The sequence below is a fragment of the Abramis brama genome (genome assembly GCF_963993115.1).
Source record: "Abramis brama genome assembly, chromosome: 6".
In the NCBI taxonomy this organism is placed as follows: Eukaryota; Metazoa; Chordata; class Actinopteri; order Cypriniformes; family Leuciscidae; genus Abramis; species Abramis brama.
Genome location: NC_139968.1, coordinates 33,420,524 through 33,443,838, shown reverse-complemented (window position 1 = coordinate 33,443,838; position 23,315 = coordinate 33,420,524). Strand labels below are relative to the sequence as shown.

General features: G+C 40.0%; 3 protein-coding genes across 4 annotated transcripts in view; 1 reads left to right on the top strand and 2 right to left on the bottom strand.

Annotated features, from left to right (window-relative positions):
• Window positions 1–23,315, bottom strand: part of LOC311084749 (uncharacterized protein) — a 55,862-nt gene that overhangs the window by 13,899 nt on the left and 18,648 nt on the right. The window lies entirely within an intron of this gene.
• On the bottom strand, window positions 1,963–13,016 carry LOC311084756 (junctional adhesion molecule C-like). 2 transcript variants are annotated; one of them, XM_084117017.1, is made up of 6 exons: window positions 12,608–12,995; window positions 11,355–11,690; window positions 3,523–3,882; window positions 3,217–3,276; window positions 2,675–2,744; window positions 1,963–2,555 (listed from the first exon to the last, which is right to left on the bottom strand). In XM_084117017.1, the coding sequence occupies exons 1-5, from the start codon at window positions 12,648–12,650 to the stop codon at window positions 2,680–2,682; spliced, it is 864 nt and encodes a 287-aa protein (XP_083973143.1). In that variant the 5' UTR covers window positions 12,651–12,995; the 3' UTR covers window positions 1,963–2,555; window positions 2,675–2,679. The 2 variants fall into 2 exon arrangements, with proteins under 2 accessions (XP_083973143.1, XP_083973142.1); XM_084117016.1 differs by having other exon boundaries at window positions 1,963–2,744; window positions 12,608–13,016.
• Window positions 13,102–19,263, top strand: LOC311084755 (uncharacterized protein). The gene is made up of 6 exons (XM_084117015.1): window positions 13,102–13,958; window positions 14,394–14,714; window positions 15,408–15,710; window positions 15,822–15,926; window positions 16,025–16,086; window positions 18,944–19,263. The coding sequence occupies exons 1-6, from the start codon at window positions 13,916–13,918 to the stop codon at window positions 18,989–18,991; spliced, it is 882 nt and encodes a 293-aa protein (XP_083973141.1). The 5' UTR covers window positions 13,102–13,915; the 3' UTR covers window positions 18,992–19,263.

Genomic DNA, 23,315 nt, shown 5'->3' with positions numbered 1-23,315 from the left:
CAAAAGTAACAGCTTATACCTTTTTTTCTGAGAGTGCAGTTTCAAGAGTTTCAATTCTTTCCAAGCAGAACTATACTTGATCCCCGTTTTTTTTTTTTTTTTTAATAAAAGATTATATCCCGTTTTCTGCCAGTGTCTGGCTCATTTTAAGAATAAATGCACTGTATGACTTTTTTGATTTGTGTTTGATGGTTGTTAATAATATGTTTTCATCAGCTTTGAAGAGAAACTAAATGCTGCTAATAAACTTTTTTTTATTCAATAGCACAACAGGAATTCTGTCCATTGGTGAAACAAAGGTTGTGAAATCATCATAATCAGATATAAAGTCTCACCTTACGTTCCCTTGATAGTGATAAAGTCCAGGCACAATGATATGAGGATATATGAGGCTCAAGTTCTCCACTCCTGCTCCAGTTCCAGCTCTGTAACCTCCACCTGAGGGTCAGGGAACAAAACACGAGTGATGGGGTGAAGGAGTGTGAACAAACGATAAAGACTAAATGATTTTAACTTCAGTAGAAAGAAGCATTAGCAAATATGTGGTGCGTGTTCTGGAAGATTTTAGTACCTGATGCTACCTCTCCTCGGCAACACAGAATGAGGAATCATTAATGTCTGAAACACAGGACTTAAAGTAATTTTTTGGTAAAGTTTACGCGCTGATAAGTTGACTTGAACAACTCGAGATGAGTTTATGACGTCACGCGAACATATGCGGTCACACAAAAACATTCTTTCAATTAAATGAAAAGTATCAAATGATTTGAGGTTCATGCTGTTTCCTTTAATATAAATAACATCCCGTTTCAAATGTATCTCCACCTTATGTTTCTGTATTGTAAACATGATTGTAAACCCAAAACATCCTACGAAAACACACACACACACACACACACACCATCGAAAGTGAAATTAATACAACGTTTGACCACTAGAGGACAAGAGTCATATTTACACTTATTCTTCTATGGTTTATTGTCGGTTGGCAAACGAGCATTTCCGCCACCAACTGGTGTGGAGTGTGGACCACAATGTGGACTACATACAGTAGGACTACATTTTTTACTGCATTTAGAAAAAGTTGACGAGTTAAAGTAATGTGTAACATGTTGTCTGAACTTACTGATCATTTAACTTATTGATCAATAACTTATTATAGAGTTATTATTCATGTTTAGCACTTATAGAAAAAAAGAAAATCAAATGCATTGCTAAACCATAAAGCATGTAGGCTAACCTACATGTAACTATAAAAATATTTCCTCCATGTTCTTACTCTAAAATCGTAATTTGTGATTTACGTCAGTGCATGTGGGAGAAATTAATGTAATTTCTTTAAGACAGTAGTCTAGTGCCTGATATCACATTACCATTGTTTTACTGTGGTAAAAATCACAATAATAACTTACTGTTTATAAGTGTGATTTTTTTTCAAGAACAGCATCCCACACACGTGTGCCCTTGTTATAATTTTCCTGATATTTCATTAATACATACAGTATTTAAACTACAAATGGTATGTATTCTGTATTAGAGCGCCATCTAGTGTTCTAACTAGGAATTCAACATTCAAAGATGAACATATAAAAAGCTTTCAAGTTAAAATACATGTCTAAAAGTATTCTGCTCATGGAAAGCCATGTTTTTTTTATCATAAATTAAAAACCTCTTTATATGCACATGTCATTTAAAATATTTCAACAGCTTACAGTATTAAAACACTGTAAAAGTAACTGTAAAAACTGTAAAAGAAGAAACAAAATAATCTATGCTCAGCTCTTATTGATTTGGCAAATTTTAACTCTGACATGACAAAACAAAACAAAACATGTAACACCTGTAACATATCTATATATAGGCTACTTGTAAATCCAACAGCCCGTTTCTGCCGAATTAGCAAGGCCATCATGTTGTGTCATGTCTTCCTTAGCAAGCAAAAATGACAACTGACGACTTGAATTAAAATAAAACAAACAGTTTACTGAAGTTTTGTGCAGTATTAAAAAGGAATGCAGCACACACACATTAAATAATTCACATCTCACTCTTCCTTTCTTATCTTTTCCTTCGCTCTCCAACTAAGCATTATGGAAAAAGTATTCTTAAAGCTAAACAACATAATAAACTGGTTCGATTATCATTAAAAACAATGAATTACACATTCTATTATTACTCTTATTAATTCACAACTTGCTACAACTATAATTTGCTTTGTAACATGAGGGGGTTAAACGAAAGCAACATTGATTAACCATTCAGAGAATACATGACAAATATATAGAAAGTGCATACAGTGCATAAAGTGCATACAAAAATATGGCATATGCTAATATAATGCTATTAACATTTGTACAATTCATACAATATTAGTTCCATGAAACCACAGTGTATAGGCTACATATCTGATAAGAAAAAAAAAACTATAAAGAAACAATTATTAAACTTAAAAAACATCAAATATGAAGTGTCTCTCAAGGAATGGGAACGTCACTTCATGGGTTTTTGCTGTAAGATGATTTGTTCCTTTTTACTTAAAAAATGGTCAAATTTGACTGTAAAATGACATGAAATGTAAGGTTAGCTTTTAGCTCTATTACAGTTATAACTGTTTTTTCCTGTCACAATTTTACATTTTTTCACACTGAAAATGAACGTGTATTGTAAATGATACCGTAATTAAAGTCCAGTTGTTTGATAGTTTAGGGTAACGCCACCCTTTGTACGTTTTCTATACCTCTTTCCTATAAGAAGAAAACAGATTCACAGAAGTAAAAAGAAATGAGCATGATTGATATTACACACACACACACACACACACACACACACACACACACACAAAGACTCTACAATGAATCTGATCAACTGAATCACATTGTCATTTCTGTCCTACAGTGATGCAACATGTTTGAATGCAGTTTCTGATGCTTTGTGATTAAGACAATCAAACAATATAGGACGAATTTGGATGTTTCTATAAAATGGCTAAAAAAAAACAATAATAAAAAGTTTTCTTGTGACTTTGCGGGTGATTTGAATCACAAAACATTGAATTCTGCAGTTAAAAATCCAGTCTACTTCCTTAAACAACTTAAAGCACATTTCAAAGGACAGCGCTATAACATAGTCAGTTATATAGGTGTTTATGTAATGATGGCTGAATGAAACCACATCACACAGTACACACACAGAAAACACACAACCAGAAATTCTTACCAATTACACATGCCAACACCAGCAGAACACCAACAGCAACTCCTATAGCCACAATCAAACCTGTAATGAAAAAGAGAGCCATTATTACTTGGGCTCGACATTTTCGGGAAGGCTATTTTTAACTGATATTTCCACCTTCATCATCTTTATGACATTGAGTGAACTGAGAATGGCGCCATCTGGTGTTTTTATCACCTAAAAACTACATTAGAGAGCTCATGGGAAAACTAAATGATATTACGCATTATGTTCATTTACAGACAGGCCACAATGAAAACACTGAAATATATTCAAACATTTACTCACTAGTGACAGGAACATTGAAGCTGTTTTCACTGATAATGCTGATGCTGTGCTGGCGGCGGATGATGCTGCTGCTGCTGAAGATCTCAAGATGATAAACTCCAGAGTCTGTGTTTCTGGTGTTTGTGATGGTCAGAGATCCAGTCTGATGATCAAGCTTAAGTCTGCCTCTGAATCTCTCTTTACACTGAACATCTGTACAGATCTTACTCTGATTTCCAGTGATTTCAGCAATACGAGCTTCATTAAAATACCACGTCATTCCATCATTTGGGTTTTTTATTACACCAGGATCAAAAGTAAAAGATTCTCCCTCCTTCACGGACTTGGTCTTCGGTTTATCCGTCTCTGCACCAGGAACATCTGAAACACAAATTAACATGCTGTTTTTTGTGTGTGTGTGTGTGTGTGTGTGTGTGTGTGTGTGTGTGTGTTATAAAAAACAGCAACAACATGAAACAAGAAAGAACTGAAAACATGCATCTGCTTAGCATGTATACGATATATTATTAAGGGAACTGAATGGAAATTTTTGTAACTCACCTTTCCATTAACTCTGATATTCATCATAACTATGATATTTCGCCCCCTAGTGGCAGTCGTGCAGAACTATGGCTTATCACCATAAATAATTATAAAATAATTATACAATTATTACTTATTCCATAATTATTCACAACCACCATTTTACAGGAGTACCATTTTAGTTGGAAAAATACTGGTAGGCTAATTTTCACCTCGCGCACAGTTTTTTTATTAGTTAGTGTAAGACTGAAAATACTGATTGGGGCCTGGTCTAAGGGACAAAATGGCCCTGCTGGCTAATTAACATTCGACCTCCCCATACAGCCTTTCTTCCCCTCAGAAACAAAGAACTCACACAAGAACATGGTTTAATGTGAATGTTTATCAATGACTGATATGTTTTTGGTGTCATTTGAAATGTCTCAAAGTGAGTGGTACAGATATCTCATATCCAGATAGATAAAATAAAAGGTAATAAGGTTTATAGAAGTTTAGAGAAAACTGGTTAAGCCATTTGAGGGTGGTTTTCCCCATCCCCCATATCACCTGGGCAAACAGTATAAAGGAAGGTGTGCTCTGACTCTCGGGGCTCTTCTTCTCTGGTGGACGCAGACTGGTTAGGTGGTCTCTCTCTCTCTCTCTCTCTCTCTCTCTCTCTCTCTATCTCAGGTACAAGCTGGGTAAGATTCTTTGGTGTAACCATTGTATAATCATGTTTTAGATATTTGAATTGATTGAGGAATTGATCTCTGATATCTGAAATATTAAATTGTTATGTGATTATTCTAACTGATTTTGACATTGTTCATTTAATGGTTAAAAGGAATAGTCAAACATTCGCTCACTTTTAGTGAGGCACAGATATTATTAAAACCTTTCATTTATGGAGTCAGATGAATTAACGAGAGAATACATAACTAAATGTATTGTAAATTTAACCAACCAATATTTTGCACGAGTAAGGACAGAACACTTGATACCTTCCCCGTGTATTGGCGAACCGGCAGATTGGACCAATTTCACGGGCCTTACATTAGCATAGGCTATCTAGTCGTAGTCGAGCGGTAACATTAGGTCTAGCCACAAATATTGTCAAATATTTAAACGCATTCGAAATTTAAATCGAATCCGAAATTTACGTAGGCTATGGTTGGAACCATATATATCATATAATAAAGGCTAGATGTATAACAGCGGAGTCACTTCCGGCATCACCGGCGGCCATCTTACCACAGGGAAGCTGTGAATTAAGGTGAGTGATCAGCACGCACACAAATCCTCTTATCTCGCTGAAATCTTGACGGATTTACAAACGATTTGGTTTCTTACAAACGTTATTAATGTGGCTATAATTATTTCATATGGAAGTCCATTGTTATAATTATTCATATGTATGCAGTGTCATAACTACATCTCTGACGTTTATAACAAACCAAACCGTTTGAAAATCGGTTGTAAATTGAGCAAGTTATGGTTATTTAAAAGTACATGCACCATGTTACGAGTGAGCGAGCACCCTGTGGTAAGATGGCCGCCGTGTGCGGTCGGTCGTCGACCTCCATTGGCCAGCAGCGCGCAGGAGACATCTAGCCTTTATTATCTATGGTTGGAACTCCACACAGGCCATAAGCTACTAGCGCTTTGAAAATGAGTAAGTTTTGCTTTCTGGCTTATCTGAGATCGGGGAAAGAGTTTTTGTTTTTGTTTTGTACACCAAGCTCGACTGCAACAGCGTGACGCTGTCTACACTGACTGGATGCGAAAAAGGGACCGCTGCAAATCCATTTGTCCGTGTTAAAAGGACATGTCACTAAAAATTAATATTCGGTCATCATTTCCTTTCTCTCAAGTTGTTCCAAATTTGTATGAATTTCTTTCTTCTGCTGGACACAAAAGATGATATTTTGATACAACTGACTTCCATAGTGTGGGAAAAAATACCATGGAAGTCAATGGGGTCCATCAACTGTCTGGTTACCAACATTCTTCAAAATATCTTCTTTTGTGTTCAGCAGAAGAAAGAAACTCATACAGGTTTGGAACAACATGGGTAAGTTTTTATTTTAATAACTGAATGTCAGAAAAATCAAATGACAGAATCCATCAAAGAGATCACACGTGACCCTGGATCACAAAACCAGTCACAAGTCGCACGGGTATAAAATTATCTATTTTTCTTTTATGCCAAAAATCATTAGGATATTAAGTAAAGATCATGTTCCATGAAGATATTTTTAGTAAATTTCCTGCCGTAAATATATAAAACATTTATTTTTGTGAGTGAATGCAGCACAATCGCAAACATAAATGCACAACTGTCACGCTGAGGCAAGGATGAAGCAGAGAGAGAATCCAAGTGCAAGCATACATTTAATAAAACAAACAGGTAATCCAGGCAGAACACGGAACTCAGGACATGAACAGGTAACAGCTACATTAAACAACGACCGACAACCAACAACTGAAGCACAGGGGTTTAAATACACAAACAAGCTAAACAAGATAACAAGGGGGTGTGGCTAATTAGAAACACCTGGGAGAACTAATAAGCAAGAAAAACTACAAAGGACTACAAAACATGACACAGAACAGGAAATAACAAAAGTGCACACAAGACAAGGGAAACACAGGACAGGAAACATTACATAGCCCCCCACCGAAGGAGTGGATTCCAGACACTCCTCAGAAAACAAAAGTCCAGGAGGGTGGTGGGTCTGAGGCGGATCCGGGGGCGGGACGGGGGGCCAGGCCCGTGGAGCGGAAGAGGGCCTGAAGACTCCGGCAGGGCAGAAGGCCAGGGCGGAGCAGGCTGTGCAGGCGGCCAGGGCGGAGCAGGCTGTGCAGGCGGCCAGGGCGGAGCAGGCTGTGCAGGCGGCCAGGGCGGAGCAGGCTGTGCAGGCGGCCAGGGCGGAGCAGGCTGTGCAGGCGGCCAGGGCGGAGCAGGCTGTGCAGGCGGCCAGGGCGGAGCAGGCTGTGCAGGCGGCCAGGGCGGAGCAGGCTGTGGAGGCGACCCTTCAGGCGGCCAGGGAGGAGACGACCCTTCAGGCGACCATGGCACAGGAACAGACACAGGCGTGGAGTCGGCCATCTTGTCCGAAGACACAGGCGTGGAGTCGGCCATCTTGTCCGAAGACACAGGCGTGGAGTCGGCCATCTTGTCCGAAGACACAGGCGTGGAGTCGGCCATCTTGTCCGAAGACACAGGCGTGGAGTCGGCCATCTTGTCCGAAGACACAGGCGTGGAGTCGGCCATCTTGTCCGAAGACACAGGCGTGGAGTCGGCCATCTTGTCCGAAGACACAGGCGTGGAGTCGGCCATCTTGTCCGAAGACACAGGCGTGGAGTCGGCCATCTTGTCCGAAGACACAGGCGTGGAGTCGGCCATCTTGTCCGAAGACACAGGCGTGGAGTCGGCCATCTTGTCCGAAGACACAGGCGTGGAGTCGGCCATCTTGTCCGAAGACACAGGCGTGGAGTCGGCCATCTTGTCCGAAGACACAGGCGTGGAGTCGGCCATCTTGTCCGAAGACACAGGCGTGGAGTCGGCCATCTTGTCCGAAGACACAGGCGTGGAGTCGGCCATCTTGTCCGAAGACACAGGCGTGGAGTCGGCCATCTTGTCCGAAGACACAGGCGTGGAGTCGGCCATCTTGTCCGAAGACACAGGCGTGGAGTCGGCCATCTTGTCCGAAGACACAGGCGTGGAGTCGGCCATCTTGTCCGAAGACACAGGCGTGGAGTCGGCCATCTTGTCCGAAGACACAGGCGTGGAGTCGGCCATCTTGTCCGAAGACACAGGCGTGGAGTCGGCCATCTTGTCCGAAGACACAGGCGTGGAGTCGGCCATCTTGTCCGAAGACACAGGCGTGGAGTCGGCCATCTTGTCCGAAGACCCCTCGGGCAGCCACGGCGGTGAAGACCCTTCGGGCGGCCACGGCGGTGAAGACCCTTTGGGCGACCACGGCGGAGAAGACCCTTCGGGTGGCCACGGCGGTGAAGACCCCTTGGGTGGCCATGGCGGTGAAGACCCTTCGGGCGGCCACGGCGGAGAAGACCCTTCGGGCGGCCACGAACCTTCAGGCGGCCAGGGCGGATCGGGCTGGTCCGGAGGTGTATTGCCCCCCCCCAAAATTTTCTTGGGGAGGCTCCCCGGTAAAGAGTCCTGGACCAGCGATGAGGGCTCTGTGCTGGGCAGCGATGAGAGCTCTGTGCTGGGCAGATCCAGCGGTGAGGGCTCTGTGCTGGGCAGATCCAGCGGTGAGGGCTCTGTGCTGGGCAGATCCAGCGGTGAGGGCTCTGTGCTGGGCAGATCCAGCGGTGAGGGCTCTGTGCTGGGCAGATCCAGCGGTGAGGGCTCTGTGCTGGGCAGATCCAGCGGCGAGGGCTCTGTGCTGGGCAGATCCAGCGGCGAGGGCTCTGTGCTGGGCAGATCCAGCGGCGAGGGCTCTGTGCTGGGCAGATCCAGCGGCGAGGGCTCTGTGCTGGGCAGATCCAGCGGCGAGGGCTCTGTGCTGGGCAGATCCAGCGGCGAGGGCTCTGTGCTGGGCAGATCCAGCGGCGAGGGCTCTGTGCTGGGCAGATCCAGCGGCGAGGGCTCTGTGCTGGGCAGATCCAGCGGCGAGGGCTCTGTGCTGGGCAGATCCAGCGGCGAGGGCTCTGTGCTGGGCAGATCCAGCGGCGAGGGCTCTGTGCTGGGCAGATCCAGCGGCGAGGGCTCTGTGCTGGGCAGATCCAGCGGCGAGGGCTCTGTGCTGGGCAGATCCAGCGGCGAGGGCTCTGTGCTGGGCAGATCCAGCGGCGAGGGCTCTGTGCTGGGCAGATCCAGCGGCGAGGGCTCTGTGCTGGGCAGATCCAGCGGCGAGGGCTCTGTGCTGGGCAGATCCAGCGGCGAGGGCTCTGTGCTGGGCAGATCCAGCGGCGAGGGCTCTGTGCTGGGCAGATCCAGCGGCGAGGGCTCTGTGCTGGGCAGATCCAGCGGCGAGGGCTCTGTGCTGGGCAGATCCAGCGGCGAGGGCTCTGTGCTGGGCAGATCCAGCGGCGAAGGCTCTGAGCTGGGCAGATCCAGCGGCGAAGAGGGCTCTGAGCTGGGCGGAACCAGCGGCGAAGGGAGCTCTGAGCTGGGCGGAACCAGCGATGAAGAGGACTCTGAGCTGGGCGGGACCAGCGGCGAAGGAGACTCTGGGCTGGCGTGAAGTGCAGGCTTGGCTGGACTGGCGTGAAGCTCTGGATCAGCAGAAGCGACGTGAACAGTCTCTGGATCAGCAGAAGCGACGTGAACAGTCTCTGGATCAGCAGAAGCGACGTGAACAGTCTCTGGATCAGCAGAAGCGACGTGAACAGTCTCTGGATCAGCAGAAGCGCCGTGAACAGTCTCTGGATCGGCAGAAGTGACGGCAGGCATCCTGGGGATAAGAATCAGGCGTGGCTGCCTTCTTGGCTGGAGACACTCAGGCATCATGGCGGCGGCCATCCTGGGAATCAGAATCAGGCGTGGCCGCCTACTTGGCTGGAGATTCCCGCTTAATGCTGCTGGATTCATCTTTGGTCGGTCGTTCTGTCACGCTGAGGCAAGGATGAAGCAGAGAGAGAATCCAAGTGCAAGCATACATTTAATAAACCAAACAGGTAATCCAGGCAGAACACGGAACTCAGGACATGAACAGGTAACAGCTACATTAAACAACGACCGACAACCAACAACTGAAGCACAGGGGTTTAAATACACAGACAAACAAGCTAAACAAGATAACAAGGGGGTGTGGCTAATTAGAAACACCTGGGAGAACTAATAAGCAAGAAAAACTACAAAGGACTACAAAACATGACACAGAACAGGAAATAACAAAAGTGCACACAAGACAAGGGAAACACAGGACAGGAAACATTACAACAACTTTAACGGAGATTTTCTCAATGTTTAAATTTTTTTGTACCTTCAGATTCCAGATTTTCAATAGTTGTATGTCAGCCAAATATTGTCCTATATCCTAACAAACCATACATCATATTTTGCTTTCAGATGGTGTATAAATCTCAATTTCAAAAATGTACCCATATGACTGGTTTTGTGGTCCAGGGAATAGGCTAATTCTAAAAAATCATTACAATAAAGTAAGAGTTCAGATTTAATGATTTTGCTTAATTGTATTATAGGTTAAAATGAATGGAGATGCTAAAAGCATTAGCCTTCAATTCAATTTAACCTAGTTCATGGAAATATAAAAAAATATATAAATTATAAAATTATATATATTATAAATATTAAATAAAACAACAAACCTATTGTGACTATTCTATAACCAGGTGATTGTCACATGACCAACTAATTACTGCTAAAAGGACTCTGATGAAGGCTCATTAGCTGCAACGCATAGGTGTGCGGTTATTTGTAAACTGTTTTTAATTTTTATATATAGTCACTTTAATTCTTGAGTGCCTTGGCTTTATATGTTTTTATAAACCAACAAAAACATCAGCAACAACAAGGCAGGCATATATTACCCTGGAAATGTAAATGTATTACGGTGTCCACAAACACACATTATCTTTCTTGACTTTTATTCTGTAAAGCAAAATATGTCCACATTTTGTACTTATAAAACACATTTTACACATCTTTTTAATACATCAAATCCTCTGCACTTTAGGTTACTGGTGAATTAAACAGAATTATATATGAAATGCATTTAAAAAGATTAGATAAGGTCATATGGATGGATGGATGGAGGGATGGAGGGATGGATGGAGGGAGGGAGGGAGGGAGGGATGGAGGAAAGGGATGGAGGGAGGGATGGATGGATGGAGGGAGGGATGGATGGATGGATGGAGGGAGGGATGGAGGGAGGGAGGGATGGAGGGAGGGAGGGATGGATGGATGGAGGGAGGGAGGGAGGGAGGGAGGGAGGGAGGGAGGGAGATGGGGTGGTGTGTAACTAAAGAGAATAAACAGCTCTGAATGTTAAGGTGAGGCAGACAAGAAAAACATATCAATCTATTTGCAGCAATAGTTTATTTACAAAAAAACAAAGATAACTTTGGGAACATAGGAAGAGAATAACAGCTTTGCACAACTTACAAAGACAATGAACTAAGGGCAATTATACACAAGAAAATGAGGAGCTAAACAAGACACAGGTGAAGACAACAAACTGGTAACTAACAAAGGAAACAGACATTAAACACTGAAACAAGGAAAAACAAGCTAAATGTTCTTGGAACGGAAATAGAAACTGAAACCAAACTTTCCGTCACTGCTGTAATAATAAACACTGTGATTAAGCGAGATAACCGTAGTCTTTAAACAGACTCACCATACACAGTCATGCTAAAGATCGTTTCACTGATGGTGTTGCTGCCGATGATCTGCAGTTTATACAGTCCAGAGTCTGTGTTTGTGATGTTTGAGAGGCTCAGTGATCCAATCTGACGATCCAGCTTCAGTCTGTCTCTGAATCTCTCAGTGCCTTCATTACACTCAACATCTGTACAGATCTTACTGAGATCTCCATTGATTTGAGCGATGCGAATGTTATTAAAAAACCATTTAATCTTTTCCTGTTGGTTTGTTTGAACATCAGTGTTCAGAGAGACTGAATCTCCCTCCATCACAAACACTGACTCTCTGTCTGTATAAACACCCGATGCACCTGAAGAAGAAAGTGACAATTCATTATAAATCACTTCCAAGAAAGTGGGAAATATAAAACAATCACAGGGAAAAGTGTAGTTTATTCAGTAGCCTATTTTTTATTCCATTTTTAAAAAAAAAATCAATTTATGTTTGATTATGAGATATCTCATAATCGAACATAAATTGATTTTTAAAAAATGGAGAGGCTCAGAGTATATACATACTACATTTGACTAATCGTGTCATAATGTTACACTTTCAAATTAAACAAAGCACTGGCTGAATAAAATACAACAGACACAACTATTTACTTCATTTTGTCCAGAGGGCTCTGAAGATCCAGGGGGAAAATACATATCAGAACGACGCCAGAAATATATCAAATGAACTAGCCTACTGAGTAAATAAAAATATAAAACAGTCACTTTTCTCTATTCCTCTCAATAGCGGAAGTGGGCAAATATCTTGAAAGCAACACAGCTGATCAATGTTAGTTGCGCAAGAGTTGTTTACAGTTGTCGAGCAAATGAAACCAATGAATGCCTTGTCTGCAAAATAAGCTGGGGTGGATAGAATTAAGTGTTATAACAGAGAAATAGTACTTCAAATGCTTAGGTTCACTTTTTCAGACTTTGTTTGCGTGAATGCCACGCCCGACATTTTGACATGTTGTGTGTGACTGTGTTGCGCGCCCTAAAAGCTCGCGCTTGCGTTCCTGTTTCTCTCCGTTTCAAAGTGCGCGCATCCTGCATGATAACAGCGAGTGATCTCCTTTGCGTTTCAACAGCCTACACTATTAATACTTTTTTTTACGTCTGGAAATAACTTTACCCGATTTGAATCTCAAGTTTGTGCTTTTAAGGGCGAAAGAGCGCCGCTGAAAGGAAACACAATGGAAATCGATTTAGAAAAAAAATAGCCCACGTAACTTACCAAGCTGGAAAACACACACTGGGACGAAAATGAGGAAGTTCATCACCGTTTCTATGAAAAACGAATGCAGATTTAGAAACTGAAACTGTTCTGTGTTTATGTTGACGCCATTTCAAAATCGATGTAAACAGTGGGCGGAGCCTATGATATAAAGTGACCGTTCTTCAGTGGCACTATATGTCATAAGTGAGCTCTCAACATTATTTTCAACGTGGATCATCCGAATGCAGTGATGGGGTCAGCAAGGCCTTCTCTGCTTGCCTTAACACTATCAGAATCACTGACTTGCGCTTAAATATAGCCTATATATATTCCAAGAAAGAGCATTAAATTATTCCCAATAGTCCATTCTCTTAATTTCATAGCTTTTCTCTTGGTTGTGCTGCTTCCAGTGGTGAATGTTGATGTTAGAGCTTTTATCCAATCATATTTCAGCCATCATGTGTTGCCAGGATCAAAGAAATCTGCCTTGAGGCCTTCAGAATTGGTGGAACCAACCATATATATTAGACATTTCTACCAAATTATGACACTGCGCATTTAGTAACACCGTGGTTTTATTGTAAACTAAAGAAATGACTGTTAAAAATCTAAATTAATTAATTAATTTAAATGGAAAAATCTCATTAAATCAACGAATGCTACCTTGCCAAACAAGTATTTCTTATTTGACAGTTCATTTTATTTGACTAAAACATTCTGTGTAATGGAAATCAGACTATGAGGTTCATAACATCAGGACAGGAAAATGCTCTTCACCTGCAAACTAACACACATCAAACAAATTGCCATCCTCTCATGCATGAGCTAATTTTCTGTCAAGAGTTCAACCCATAAAAATGACCACAGCAGGTTTCAGTTTGACTGCTCGTGTCAAATTAACACTGGCAATAATGTGAGATGGCGGATATCATTTGCCATTTGCAACAATTGAATGATTATAAAAACTATTCTGAAATCCATAAGATTTTATTTTATCATTAAATTTAGGTTGACTAATCCAGTTTTCCACTCTTCTACTATTTTCATATTTGACAGTTGAAAACTACCTCTCAGTACCCATAAATGTTAAAAAATTGTAAAAAAAAAAAAAAAAAAAAGTTTTTCCGGATTGTTTTTGGCCCTTGAGAGCCAGAATAACATATATAATACATATACAATATATATAAAATCATAACATGCATAAAGAGTGTGCACGTGAACTAGTAGGGTGGTCAAACTCTTTGGTGGGAGGATTCACACGCCAGGTTCAGTGTTTTCAGCGGATAGTCTTATTAGATCAGAGTTTACGCTGAACTACTGAAGAAAATGTTTCGCACGCTTGTTTTGTTCTGTTTGTGCTCTCTGATTGGTAAGTTATAAATTAATATTTATGGTTTCATTTATTTTCCGTTTCAGAAAAAAAAAGATTCTGCAACTGTTCAAAATATTTTGAGGATTTATTTGCAAATTCACAGAGATTACTGTGAGATCTACTGTGGATTCGGGCCTCTTCTCAGTGAGTCTGTTATAATGAGCCAAATATGAAGATAATGGAAGTCTCCAGCAGAATTCAACTTAGTTTAACTTGGCTGCAATTAACTTGTATGAAACTTGAAATATATACTTTGCTCTACAAGCAGATAAAACATATTAAAGATCAAATTATTGATTCACAATTATTGTGTCTTCTTTATACACCTTTCATTTTGTTTGGTGTTTTTGCTGCTGTTAAAGATTATAAACTGAAGTCAGGCTTTCTAAACCAACAACAGCATTAATTAATCATGTAAAATCTGTTTTTCAGGTGTATTTGGTGATAAAACAGTGTCAGTGTCAGTGATGGAGGGAGATTCTGTCACTCTACACACTGAAATACATGAAGAATACAGCAACATGCTGTGGAGATATGGAGTTAAAATGTACAATATTGCTGAATTCAGTAGAAATTATGGAATCATCTACACATATGATGTTACTGATGGGAAATTCAGAGACAGACTGAAGCTGGACAATCAAACTGGATCTCTGATCATCACAAACACCAGAACTGAACATGCTGGAGTTTATCAACTACTGATAAGTGGAACTAAATTTACATTAAAATCATTCAATGTTTCTGTATATGGTGAGTCGAGATCATTTGCTCAAACGTTCACATATAATTTTTTTGGTTCAGTACAAATCAAGAAGAATCCACATGTGGTATAATGTTGATTTCCACACAAATTATTTGACTCGTCAGGAATTGAAAAGAAAAAAATCAAGGTTATGTTGATGTGCTTACAATGGAAGATAATGAGGTAAAAAAAAAAGAAGTAAGATATAAAAGTAGAAATGTGAAGCTTGTAATTTCATAAAAACATACATTAATTCTTCTGTCAACACTAGTGTATTATTTGAGCTGTAAAGCTGTTTAAATCATCATTTTTAAACAGCGTTTTAGGGTTCGCGGTGTTAAGACAAAGTTAAGAATGTAACTTTACACAGGACCTAAAGCAGTATTTTATTGTTTACAGATTGACCCCATTGACATCCATTGTAAGCGCCTCGCACTGTACCCGCACTGTAATTTCTTCTTAAAAAAATTATAATAATTAAAACAAGGGGCGAGTCATAATTACTTTTGTGGTTATCAACTTCATGCATGACAAATGCAGTCTGAGCTTAATTTGTACTGAACTCTGAATATTCATTTAATTATTTTAAATAATGAAATGTTTCCTCATTATATTTTGAGATGATGGAAACACTCACTGACCGATAACACACTACACCAGACTGATGTTTAGATTTCTCTTTATTCTCTCATGTTTTCCAGCTCGTCTGCCTGTTCCTGTCATCAGCAGAGACTCTTCACAATGTTCTTCACCATCTTCATCATCATCAAATTGTTCATTGGTGTGTTCAGTGTTGAATGTGTGTGATGTGACTCTCTCCTGGTACAAAGGAATCAGTGTATTGTCCAACATCAGTGCGTCTGATCTCAATCAAAGCATCAATCTCTCTCTAACTCTGGAGGTGGAATATCAGGATATAAACACCTACAGCTGTGTGGTGGCTTATTCATTCATCAATCGGACTCAACATCTGGAGATCAATAAACTCTGTCACACATGTGCAGGTACAGCAGCACTAATATATGTTTATTTCCTGACCTGATCTCTGATTTTGTTACAGATCACAATGACACATTCACTTACATTAATGTCTCTCTTTTCCTCTCCTCCTCCAGTCTCAGTGTCTCTGATAGTGTTGATCTCTGCTGCTGCTGCTGGATCTCTGATGATTGTTGTTATAGTCGTGATCGTCTGCATCTGCAAGAAATGTAGAAAACCAGGTCAGAAGAGCAAGCAATTATCTGTATAAATGTTTATCTTTTTTAAGACACAAATACTGAAAACTCATTTGAACGCATCTGTATTATTGTTAATGCAGTTCAGACCCGGCGAGAAGACCGAACTGATTCAGCATTGTGTAAACCACAAACACGAAAAAAGGTAAGATGCTGCAAGAAGTAGTTGCAGTCAGTTAAAGTGATTGAAGTTTGCTGATTGAAGTTTGCAGCATCAGACGGTCAGTGAACAGTGGGTGGTTTATCGACTCAACTGTCATTATTATTACCTTTAGTAGGGACTAGGGAGATGCATAAAAGCAATAGTTTAAAGGGACAGTTCACCCAAAAATGAAAATTCGGTCACTAATTACTCACTCTCCTGTCACACCCGTAAGAACACAAATGATGATATTTCTGATGTAATCCGAGAGGTTTCTGACCCCTTCATAGAATGCAACTTAATTACCACTTCCAAGGCCCAGAAAGGTAGTAAAGACATTGTTAAAATAGTCCACGTGACTCCAGTGGTTCAAACTCAATGTTATAAAGCAATTTGAATACTTTTTGTGCGCAAAAACAAACAAAAATAACAACTTTATTCAACAATCTCTTCTCTTTCACGTCATTCTCCACGCCTTTGGCGTAGCATAGTAAACACAATGCATCGCTTTCGGGTTCTACGTCAGAGTGTATTATTGGCCGACGCTGGTCACGTGAGCTCCACGATACATGCGTGTGACGCTAATTACGTCAACTGTGTAGGGGAATGACGGAGAAGAGATTGTTGAATAAAGAAAGTAATTATTTTTGTTTGTTTTTGCGCCTAAAAAGTATTTCCGTCGCTTCATAACATTAAGGTTGAACCAGTGGAGTCGCATTGACTATTTTAACAATGTCTTTACTACCTTTCTGGGCCTTGAAAGTGGTAAATATGTTGCAGTCTGGGTCGGAAAACTCTCAGATTTCATCAAAAATATCTTAATTTGTGTTCTGAATATGAACAAATGTCTTAGAGGTTTGGAAAGACATGAAGGTGAGTAATTTTTTAATAATTACATAAATTTTATAATTCAAAATTTATGAAATTTTGTTCATAAATTTTTATTTTGGAGTAAACTAACCCTTTATGGATGTTTTTATGCTATTTATACTAAGTTTGTGTACCGGTTGCACCTCGTGTTTTCCATTTTGCCGGTCTATCAGAACTGAGAAAAAAAAAAGAAATCAATCAGCACTAATCAAAATCCAAGCTTTTTCAAAATGTATTGCATTTTTTGTCAATAAAAGTAATATTTTATCATTGATAAATTATTATACCTTAAAGTGTTATTAGCTATACATTAAAGTGTATACATAAAAATGTTTTAGGCTGAATGTTATCTGAAAGCTTGAGTCACCATTCTTTGCATTTTTCCCCATACAATAAAAGTGAATGGTGACTTTCTGTCGCTAATATTCTTACTTTTCTTTTCTTTTTTACTTTAGACATAGGCTACACTAGCCAAGTGAAATTTTACTAATTGAGAAACAATAACAGACGTTCGTATTTGCCCTGGTGCAATGAAAGGAGGTCAATCGTATTCCTCTAATCACGATTAAAACAAAACCCACATAAAAAAGCTTTCACAACTTGAACTTGCAAATATAGTATGCTTAGAATTTGGGCACCGAAACATCGGGGCCGTTGACATGTGACCGGGCACTTTTTGAGCGAACTGATTTATCTGTAAACAACCTAGACTCTATTTTAACACTCAGAACTATGCATGAAAAAAAACAAAAAACAATGAAAACCAATACATGCGAATAAATTATATTTTGTTAGCCAAAGACTTCTTTTTAAGGGGCTTTCGCACCAATTTGAATGAGGGCCGGATTCCCCCACTACAAGGTACAGCAACCAGCAATACAATTTTTACAAATGAGGTCGACAAGAAGAAGTGACGACTACCCATGAGGATGCATACAGTGATCCGTCGACAGGCCAGATACAGATAAAGTAGAGACACCTACGGTGAAAATAAACATACCGCCATACGATCATTAAACAATACAATTCTATTAAAAATGTGTCTTAAAACAGATCAGTCTTGCTTCATCGAACTCGTGTCTACACTGGGTGTGTGTGGTGTGTATCATTTCTCAGACAGCAACATAGTGTCGGCCTAGATCCGGCCCACATCTGGTGCGTGGGGAATCCATGTGTACCAGATGTGTGCCGGATCTGGGCCGACACTATGTTGCTGTCTGGGCTGACTGAACTAGATCATTATAATCAGTGAGTTGCTGTTCTTGCATCGTGGCGCGTCTTTAGATTACGGACAGCCCATTTCTATTTTTCATGTGCTGCTGTCTGCCTGAAAGGTTATTCATTTACATATATCATGAATGAGGTGCTATGGATTGTATTACTTATTGCCTATAGCCTGTATGCACTGTAAAACTTTTGACCGTTACACTTACAACAGCCAGCCTGTGGTCTGTGCTATACTAATTCAAATGATCTTTTAAAATCATATGTAAACAGTTCTAACTAAATACATTGGTTTGTTATTTTTAATAACCCAAACAAGGTCAGTTTTTTACCATTCGATTTTCATTGGAGAGAAAGTAGGACACAGAGTTGTTACTCATGTTGTGCTGAAGTGTGTCCTCGATCTGCAGCGTCTCTGCGGTTCATCATTATCTGAGCTGAGATGCAACTTTAGCATACATTGGTTTCTTTGTAGACGTTCTGCAACAAGTGTCTCTGCTGTTGCTATAGTGTGAAAGACAGTCATTCTCAGAGCAGAGGCTGCAAACCTGCAGAACTTTAACTGTTTGATGATTTAACGGTTGAAAACCTCTTTCCTCTTGCTGCTCCATGTTAGCATCTGTTCTGTACAGTTTTGTCAGTAGATTAAGATTTACATAAATAAGGTCTTGTTATTTAGAGAATAACAAGGTTATTCAGAGAGAAACCTAGGCCTATAGTTATGTCGCATCACCAAGTTGCTGATTGAGTTTGTGTTTCCTTACAGAAATCAAAGGCGGAGGGTGTGTATGAAAATGTCCCTAAAAAACGATGATCAAATACTGTATTTATCTACTGGAATCGATGTTAAAGCTCATACGGGACAGTACATCACACTTTTGGTTTTTATTAATTCTCTGTCAGGATGTTTCTGTTTTGTCTTCACTCTTTGTATCATTATCTTTTGGTGTTATTACAATGTCTGAAATTGTTTTAATTTAGTGGTTAACCAGTATAATAAAATGATAAATGCAACTTAAATATTCTGTTTTAGATTGTGATTTGGAAAATTATCTAAAGTTCATTAATAAATATTAATCACACCCTACACTGTGCTCCTTTGTCTGTCATTTACTGTTCTTGTTTTATTATTTTTTACAAAATATATTCGAATATTAAGTGCATTGCATTGGTTAAAGTATCACACACGATAAGCTCTGCTGGAAACTACTGGGTATTTTGGCTAATATAACAAGCAATTAATCGCTCTCTAGAGTTAAAAGCAGAGAATAATAATAATAGCAGTGGTTAATTTCTCGAGGCTTCGAATGCACGGGGGACACCTGCTGGTCAATGGAAATATGGTCAGGAGTGTGACAGCGCCACAGTTTTACATAGTTCATGATATAAAACGAATTCATAAACGTATGTATGTTTGTTTGTTATGTATGTAATTAATGCATGTTTATTTATTAATTCTTTATTTCAGACCCATGGGTCCATATAAATAACTTACAACATCCATAGACAAAAACAACATACATAATTTAAAATACATACAAGCTTTCTCTCCAATGCTTCCAGAAACAGGAAAAATACCTTGTTTCACTCAACACAATATTATTTAAGTCTCTTATGATACTATTTTTAGAATCATTCATCCGACATATGAAACTGTACATATACTTCCTTACGACAGCATTCAACATGGGTATATTATTAGCCACAAACATTTGACTTGCACTTGACCACCTTGGGACCTTAAGTAAAATTCTAAGAGCATCATTATATGCTACCTGTAACTTTCTCATCTTTGCTTTAGAATATTTACACCACAGGCCCACATTTACTGGTATACACTTTCATGTATGTATGTATATGTGTGTATGTATGTATGTAGGTATAAATAAATAGGTCATTGAAGTATTTATGCTAAGCGTTGTTTCATAATGTAGCCTAAACTGGGCATTGCTTTTGTTGAACCTCCGGAGGTTCTTTATAGCCTACTGGATAAAAGAAGGTGAAAGTGATTAAGGTGGTCTGACAGAGAAGTGGAAGTGCTTGTGTAACTTGAGAGGGGAAAACACATCGTTCCGCAAGAAAGTGAACCCCTTCTCGAAGCACTGTGACTGCACTCAAACGAGGCTTCAAACGTCATCCCTCAGGTCGACCCGGTTCACTAATCGATCGAACTGATTCGAACTTTAGTTCCAGGTTTATGACATAAGACGCAAAGCCGAAGTTGGACGTCCGACTCCGACTGTAAAAAGAACTGAATGAGCCCAATGAGCTGGTTTAACCAACTGTCGAAGTTGTCCGAGGATTACCGAGGACTCGGGAGTCTGATGAGTGAGTTGACGATGCAAGCCTGAGGTAGGCGTACGCCTATTGGTAATAGCCTATGCTTATGACTTTAATTAAAAACCCTACATTTAATTTAAAACAGGGAAAAACATGAATTTTAGTATGGTTTATTGTGCATGCAGATTTTTTTAGTTGTTAAGCGAAACCAAGGAGCTATTCTTAAGACTGGTTCATTCTTTCTATAGGCTATAGTTTAGACATGCAACACGTGCGGTTGGTGCGAAACTTTTAGGAATACTATCCAAGATGTTACTCAATATTAGTCAGTCGTATCCGACTTAAAAGATCTGCGAATGAATCTTTGGCCGCATGCCATTTAATTAAAGTCAATAATCAGCAATGCTATGCGATCACACAAATAACTTTTTATTCGAATATGCGTTGACACAAGTCACACAAATGACTTTATTGGAATGTTGCATTGATATAATATGTTGAACGTTGATGATAAACTTGATGTAATATAAGTTATGTTGCTTTCATATGAAAATAATTATAATGAACAAGGCACCCAAATACTTATTTATTATGACCGCCGCTAGCGTCTAGCGAAAGCGGTCATATAGGGATTGTCAAAGGTTTTTTTTTTTTTTTTTTTCGTCACCTTACTGAATTTTTCGTCAACGATACCAGGGACACCGAAACACTGGGGAACATGAAATTTGGTGGGCATGTAGCCCCACTAGACTTTTACGTAAAAATTTCGTTTGGTCCCCGGGGGCCACTCCCCTCCCGCGCTGGGCCCCCCCAAACCCAAAAAATGCAGTTTTTCCTGCAACTACCTGAACCGTGGCACCTAGGATGAAGAAATTTTTATGGTATGTTGCTCTTAAGGGCCCACATCAACCTAGCCCATAATTACTCATTTGTGATTTGCGCCCCTCCCATAAAAAATGAAAATGCAATATTATTCTGCTTTAATTGCCTCTATCTTCAGTTAAAAGGTTCATAACTGCACCATATTTCATGTGTATGATTAACTTGACATCCTCTGGGGGTATGCTAAGTTTCGTAGAATTTCATCCATGGGGGGTATAAAATAAATTAATTTATGTGCACATTTAGTGACTGTACACTCATCGGCCTGTAGATGGTGGTGTTGAGCGAAGGGTTGCTGGTTTAGGATGATACTGTCACTAAGGTTGCCAACTGTCCCGAATTAGGCGGGACGTCCCGTATTTTGGGCCTAATTTATTTGTCCCGTGCGTGACCTCCCGTGTCCCGTTTTTTGACAAGCTGATAAACCACTGACTGATACAACAGCAACAGCAGCAGTGCTGACCACGACACTTGAGAATGATCACCGACACCTGTCATCATCCAATCACAGCTTTTTTTAATCACTGTTTTGAGACAAATCATTGTTTGATTTGCGAACATCCTCTGCCGTCTGGTCGCTTCCGCTTCAAGATGGACTCGTCTCGCGCTAACGGTAATTTCCTTTCACTGTCCACGTTTTGATTTCGGCTAATCAATTTTGGCGAATGCAAACAACGGGATTATTGTTCATGAGTCTAACATCCAGCCACGCAAGAAAACATGTAATCTACCTGAGGGAATAATATGCTCAAAAAACATTTCTGATTATTATTAATGTTTTAAAGCTTTTAGAAAGTACATAGAAAGATTTTGTAACATTATCTTAACTGTCACTTTTGATTAATGTAATGCATCCTTGCTAAATATAAATAGGCAATTACTTTCTGTATTTTTTTTCCCAAAAAATAATCTTACTAACCCCAAACTTTTGAACTGTAAGCCTAGTGTATAATGTTAAAAAAGCTTTCTATTTTAGATAAATGCTGTTATTTTGAACTATGGTTTGTTTGTAATGTGACTTGTTTCATGTATGACATTAAAATTATTTTTAGAATTAAATACATATAGGTTAAGCAATACAAATGTGTTTATGTCTGATAACCTTTTAAACACAAACTTAACTGCAGACACTGAAATGACGTACACTGTGTGATACAGTACAAATATTTTGAGTGTCCCTCATTTTCCTATAAATAACCACGATTGTCCCGCATTTTCCTTTTCTGAAGTTGGCAACCCTAACTGTCACACACACACACACACACACACACATGCAGGAATACAAACAAACGCAAGCATGCACACACACTGACATCCACACGCACAGACACACACCCATACACACACATACAAATCCACATGCACAGACCACATCCACATGCATGTACGCACGCATACATACACGCACAGACAATTAACGATAATTTACACACATAAAACATAATTTTAGAGTTTTTAAAGGGGAACTTTTAAAGGTTGTCACATGTTTTCTCAACGATCTCCCCACACAACACTGTCGCTGCTCAGGTTATGTTTTTATTATCGGAGCCGGACAATTTTATTGTGTTTAGCTATGTCTACCGAGGTGGGTAATACATCATACACAGTATCATAAACCATTGTGTTTATGTCTAATTGCAATAAAGCAGTTTGTTTCTCGCTCGTTCTTGCTTCTCAAGACTTCCTATTTCCAACTTACCGGGATGTTAGTCCCCATGTTGCAAGGTTGGTTTTCCGCCTTGGAACGCTAGCAGTGAAAGTCACCATTCCCACCAGAACAGGTTATTTAACCATCCAAATGATTTCTAAACGGTTTTATTAAGATGAAATAGTTGCCAAGTTCCCCTTTAAATCAAACATTTTAAAAGCGAACAATACATCAAAGTTGTTTAAACCAATAAGCATTAAGCTGTGTTGTCAGCCAGTCGTTTCCCATCTTGCCTTGATTAGCGCAGTCGGTGGAGAGAAACTGCAGA